Here is a 6486-nt window from a genome sequence, read left to right as displayed (position 1 = left end):
TTTTTTTTTTTTTTTTTTGCTGTTCATGCGAAGGTGTTTTTTAATGTGATCTTTCCCTAGGTGTTTCTACTCTCAAAGAAGGGCACGGGCAAGACAGTAGTCACTCTGTGTCTGTGGTTTGTCTGCTGGTGCGGTGTCTCGGAGAGCACATTGGAAAGAAACCCACTAAAACCTTAAGAGAAAATTCTCAGCCCCCTGGCAGCTTTCTCCCAAATTCCTGACAGTGCCCCTAAGCAGCGTGATGGCAATGAAAATGGCTGTGGGGCTGGGGGACAGGACTGTTGAGGAAAGGCCGAGGGAACTGGGCTGATTGAGTCTGGAGAAGAGAAGACGGAGAGGGATTGAATAGCAGCCTTCACCTCCCTGCAGGGGGGCTGCAAAGAGGATGGAGCTGGGCTGGTCTCAGTGGGGGCAGACGACAGGACAAGGAGCAATGGGCTCAAGCTGCAGCAAGGGAAGTTGAGGTTGGATATCAGGAAAATCCCTCTCACCAGGAGGGCAGTAAAGCACAGGAGCAGGTACCCAGAGAGGTGGTGCAGTCTCTATCCTTGGAGGTGTTTAAGACCTGGGTAGACAAAGCCTTGGCTGGGGCTGGGGCTGGGGCTGGGGCTGGTCCTGCTTGGAGCAGGGGGTTGGACTAGACGTGACCTCCTGAGCAACCTTCAACCCTCGTTTTCTGTGATTCTTTTGGCCTGGGACGCAGCAGTCCAGGGCTCTGGGGGGGAGCCACAACTCATTTTTGCACATCCTGTGTCTCGCGTCAGTCTGAGGGTGCTGGAAACCTGTTTGGGGGTTGGCCCAACATGTGGGTGGTCTAGTGCAGTGAATCTCTGCTGGGAAACTGCAGCACCCTGGAGTGCTATGAGATCCAAAGCAGAGAGCTGGGGTTTTGTGAAGGGGCCCCTGAGTCTAAGAGGGCTGGGATCCACTGGTCTGATGCCTCGGACATGGGACTAGAATTGCAGAGACCTGGGTTCGGCTCCCGGCTTGGTCACAGGCTTCCTGCACAAGTTGATTCCTCCTCCCAGGGCCCGGTTCCCGCTCCGTTGAACAGGGACTGTTGCCCGAGCCCTCAGGGCGCCGTGCAGATAAACCCATCCCTGGCTCTGTGGCGAGGCTTCAGGACCAGAGCCGAGGCAGACCACCGGGCACAGCCCCTCTCTGGTGCACGCTGCCGGGGCTCTCCACCCAAAGTCTGACTCGCCTCCACCCCAAGTCCCTCCAACCCATTGTGTCCCACGGTGCCTGGCGAGCGCATTCTTTGCACCTAGCTTGCAGGACACCGGCTGGGGTTGATTCATGGGGATGTCCAGGTCGTTGTTCCCCCTGACACACGGGTTGGAGCAGGCCAAGGGAGAGCCACTTAATTTGCCCTTGGTGCCTTGTGTTTGCTGTGAGAGACAAACCTGGCATCCCGGGGGCAGCGACTAAGGCAGTCCTGGGGGTAGATTGTAGGATGTGGCCCCTGGGAAGAGGAGCAGGCATCCCAAACAAAGTCGCTCGGCCTAGAGCAAGTTGGAAATCCCTGCTTCCTAACTTTTGTGTGCGGGGGGCCCCATGGAGCAGTGGGCAGGCAGCCCTTGCCTCTTCCTGGTGATTTAGAGAAAACTGTAAATGTGAATGAATGGGTTTGCGAGTGAAGGTTAGCGAGAGGCTAGGACTCGGGCAGAGGCATGCTGCTGTTACAACAGCTTTTCCCCTTGAGGAGCTCGGAGAGAATCAGCATTTTTCTCCCTAATAGAGCTTCAAAACTCTGTTGTGAGCAATTTGGAAATTCACGTTGAGTTTCGGGTTCATTAGCTGCCAGCTCCAAAGCGTGTACATATTCAAAGCTGTCTAATATGGACGCACCGCACCAGTGCCTTGAATTAATGTTATTGTTATTTGTGTGGACGTAGTAGGGTGCAAACAAGGTTAATTGAAATGAGAATGCGGCTTCCTCTTGATAATGGCTCAGGCTTGACAGCTAGGAGGAGTTTATTTTTGTATAAGAGCTGGCTTTATTATCCCTTTTTATTAGAGCTAATTTGGGCTCTATATCAAAAACTACATTAAGGGAATCATTTACGGTCACACCACCACCAACAAAAAAGATAGCCCTAGAGCCCTGTCCTTTATGTTAATGTCTGCAGTTAAAAGACAATTAAAAATAAACTCTTCTCTTTTAAAGCACCCTTTGTTTTCTTTCCCCTCTGCTTTTTTCCCTCCTCCCTCCCCCTCCTTCCCTCTCTCCCTCTCCCTCTCTCTGTTTCTCTCACTCAAGTGAGCCAATTTAGTTAAAACCCTAATGTGCCCTTCAGGGAAAGGGACTTTTCCATATAACGTCGACCGCGGTTATTGCAGTATTGTAAATATTGGTTTGGGGATACTTGAACCTGCAGGACTAAGATGATACCAGTGAACTGAGGGATCGATATTGCATCGTGCAGTAAGTAAATTTTGCATTTAGGTGAGCAGCAGGGGGATTAGGAAGGAAGAACAAGCACGGGGAGGGGAGAGCGAATGGACCATAACAGCAGCTTCAGAGCTGCATGCAACCAGCTGCAGGCAGGGAATCGGCCGGGATCCAGGGGGCTAAGGAGAGTTTAATTCTGTGCCGGGCACGAGCACCATTTGTAACCGGCTCGTGCGAGTCAGTTTGGGAAGTTGCGTGCAGTAGCCGGTGAGTTAAAGCTGCGAGATATCGCAGCAGGCTGGTAATTTGTTTTTAATTATAGCAGCTGGCGGAAGGTAAAGCTTGCGGCTTGAGGCACGGCCATAAGGATCCTTGGTCGTGCTCCCAGTTTCACATCAGCTGCAGCATCACGGAGCTAGCGTGAGCGATGACTGCCAGTGCGTGGATGCTCCCAAGCTGCCTGCTGATGTGTGGCGCCTGCATCCAACCAGTTTGACACCCTCGTGTCTCATGGCAGGCTCTGAGCGCGCCATGCAGAGGCAATCGGACTGATGCTTTAACTTTTCCTTACCCGTAGCTCCCTGCAGCACAGAGATACTTACTCTAGCAGGGCACCCTGGCTGATATAGTCCAGTGGGTTTGCCCCCACAGTCAGCGACCCAGGGAAAAGGCAAGATGCTGATGCTTGGGTTTGAATGAAAGGAGCATTAAACACATGGTAGAGTGGCTCTAGAGGTTTGGCACCCCAGGATCTCCTTCATGAGATCTTTCCTTCTCTAGCCAAGCACCTCTTCCCACGTCCCTTTTCAATGTGGGAAGGACTGGGTTGGTTTAGCCAGACATGATTCTGCCGCGAGCAGGGAGTTGGACTAGATGTGACCTTGCTGAGGTCCCTTTCAGCCCAACTTTCCTGTCATCCAAAAGGTAGATATTCTCTTTGGCAGGTCCCGACCCTCCGGGTTGTGAAGCAGCCTGTAGGACCAAACTATCACTCTAAAGTTTTGCTGTCAGATGCTGAAGTCCCCTCCTCAGGGAACATTGGACGCAGTACTCCTTGGAAACAACAGCTCAGCCCCTGATGGCAAGGCTTGTGCCATAATGCAAGCTTAAAGCAAGAGCCTGTGGAGAGCAGCAACCTGCTTCTCTCCGGTTCAAGGTGAGTCGGGAGATTTGGCAGCTTGATGGTAGTGCAGAAGGATCAGTCTGACAGGGAGCCAGTGCCAACAGAGCCCCACCAGTGACTTCGTTAGCAGTTCCCCCATCCCTTGGCTGTGTTGTAAAGAGGCCGTTTTCGCCACCGTTGCAATTTCATTAATCCCACCCTGTTTGCAGGTAGCTTGAAGGAGGCTCAGACAGCCGAGCTCCCCGGTGGCATGTGGTGCCTCTGTATATGGACCAGGGCTGAGCACTTGGAAGCCTGTTAGGAGGTCTAAAAATCCTCCTGGGAGCAGTGGCTGGAAGAAGGCATCTCTTTGTTTTCTATGTGTCACGGTTATTTCCAGGCTGGGGGTTGGAACAGCTCCTGATTTACTTGCACAGGGGAGTAACAGCTTTCTCCTGTCTTTCCAGATGCCGGTTTGCTCCTACTTCCTGAAGGGGATCTGCAACAACAGCAACTGTCCCTACAGCCATGTCTACGTGTCCAGGAAAGCAGAAGTGTGCCCAGATTTCCTCAAAGGCTACTGCCCCAGGGGAGAAAAGGTAAAACAGGGCCGTCGCCGTTTCAAGTGAGTGCTGAGATGGGCGTACTGCTGTGGAGCGCTGCGGGAGGGGACCGCACTGCTGGTGAAGGGCGTTGGTTGTCCGCAAGCTGGTTTTCGGGCAGGCTGTGACACCGAGGGGAGCAGTAGAGCCGAAAGCTGTTGAACACCTGGGTGTGACAAACAGCAGTGTTGTGCATTCAAAACATTGATGGGCAAAATGGCGTTGTTTCCTTTCATGTAGAGAAAAGAAACCAACTAAAGGTGCTGGAGCAATGGGCCATCAGTTTTCCCAGTGGCTGGATCTGCGCTGGGTGGAATTTGTAAGGGCCACGTGGGAGTTTGCAGAATTTTAGTTAAAACAAAGAGATAGGAAGCACTGTTATTTATAATACAGTCGATGGTAGAAGTCCCAACAAGATCTAATTTCCCATTACGCTAGTGCTGTATACATGGTAAGGGGTATTCTCTGCCCCAGACAGCTCACAGACAAGGGGTGGGAGGAAAAGGAGGACTATTATTTCCATTTTACAGATAGGGAACCAAGGCACAGAGAGATGAGGTGACTGGCTCACAGTTTTATTTTAAGTCTATGGCAGCGGTGGGAACAACCTAGATCTCTTGAACCCTTGCCTGGTGCCTCACTTAAAATCAGCATGGCCCATCAGAGGAAAATGCACATAGGTTTCACCATGCATCTGACTGCCTGTACGTCTTCGTGGCTGGATATCTTCCTGGATTCATCACTGACATGCTAGATTGTTAAAATGCACTAGAGGGCTTCATTAGGGTCCTGAGTAGTGGATTTGCTCCTGACCCCTTGCAGCTAATGGCACCACATGGAACAAGCAAAGCAGGGGGAAAGGCCATGAGGGGCCATGGAGCCACAGGTTTAAAAAGGAGCACCTTGGGTGTTGTATAGGAGACATAACCACTGAGCTTTGCTGAAAACTCACCACGCTGAGACCTTCTGCCCCCTCTGTGAATTGCAAAGGGCCATGCTGTGCAAAGACCAAGGGTCTGTTGGATTGCTCCATCATACACAATTATCTGGGACCTGCTGGGGATCTACTCCCCCATATAGTCCTGAGCAAGGCCGTAAAGTTTTACTTGGCCAAGTTTGAGCTCAGGAGAGACGTTTCCCCAAGGGTTCAGTAGGTCAGCTTCTCTATCCACCCCCCTAAGCTTGCCAAGAGGGTCACACTGGAGATGACACCAGTCAGGGAGAAATTATGCCTGGGCTGCAGAGTGACCTAGAGGGGCAGGCAACGTGCAGGTGCTCTGATCTTCACCTTTTCTGCCTGGCTGTCTCATCTTTCCAACTTTGAGGGTGATTCAGCAGTGGGAACGGGTCACCTAGCAGGGGGCTGGAGTCATAGATTCATAGGGCCGTATACACGTGCAGTGAGGCTGCTTCGGCAGGCTGTAATTACAGTGCGTCGGAGCAGACTCGATTAATCTAGACTGCTGGAGCATGATAATTAATGCACTCCAGCAGACTCCAGTGTCTCATGTATTAGCAGCCTCACACTGAGAAATGACCGCACACTGACAAATTTTAGTTAAAGTGCCCCCACTGCCATTTTGAAGTGCAGGGACACCAATACACGAGATGCTCTGGGTGCTTTAATTAGAGCAGCTCTTGCAGCCACTCTAATTAAAGCAACCCCTCCCCACTCCCAGAGCACGTGTATAAATGCCCATAGAGAAGTAGGACTGGAAGGGGCCTCTGGAGGTCAGCTAGTCCAGCCCCATCATCCCTATCCAAAACCATCTCCGTCATTGGGAGGTTAAGGGCAGGTTAGATGCACGTTTGTCTGGGCTGGGTTAGTCATTGGTCATTGACTCGATGACCTCTGGAGGGACCTGTGATTCTTTCTTCTATGCTGTCAGTTATAATAGCAACCTGGGTTCATTACCGTCCAGTCATTGGGGTTAGAGGAGTGATCCGTCTCCGTCCAGTAATTCTGGCAGTTGACTGCTTTATTGTGTTTTTCTGTGACATGGTTGAATCAAGCCAGGAGGAGATTAGTGGGAGAGGCACTGGGGTCCTTGAGGGCAGAGGAACTTGGTGTCCAGGACGAGTGGACGTTCCTTAAGGAAACGATACTCACGGCCCAAGGGGTGTCCATCCCGACAAGAAGCAAGGGGGGCAGGAGTGTCCGTAAGCCCCCCTGGCTCAACAAGGGCGTCCGGGACTGCCTGCTCGCCAAAAAGGCGGCGTACGCCCGGTGGAAGGGGGGTGAAATCTCCAAAGAGGAGTATACCTACTCAGCTCGGGCCTGTAGGCGAGCTGTTAGGAAGGCCAAGGCGGACATGGAGCTCGGACTAGCGTCCAAGATTAAGGATAACAAAAAGTCCTTTTTCAAATACATTGGGAGGATGAAGAAG

General features: G+C 51.9%; 1 protein-coding gene across 2 annotated transcripts in view; it reads left to right on the top strand.

The window, feature by feature from the left end:
• ZC3H3 (zinc finger CCCH-type containing 3) overlaps positions 1-6486 on the top strand; it is a 369357-nt gene that overhangs the window by 276343 nt on the left and 86528 nt on the right. For both annotated transcript variants that reach the window (XM_019528254.1, XM_019528255.1), the window contains exon 9: positions 3965-4096. In XM_019528254.1, the coding sequence (XP_019383799.1) occupies positions 3965-4096 (132 nt within the window). The remainder of the gene's footprint in view (positions 1-3964; positions 4097-6486) is intronic.

The sequence above is a fragment of the Gavialis gangeticus genome, unplaced genomic scaffold (genome assembly GCF_001723915.1).
Source record: "Gavialis gangeticus isolate Ggan-Ray unplaced genomic scaffold, GavGan_comp1, whole genome shotgun sequence".
NCBI lineage: Eukaryota > Metazoa > Chordata > Crocodylia > Gavialidae > Gavialis > Gavialis gangeticus.
This window is presented reverse-complemented; position numbering and strand designations above follow the sequence as displayed.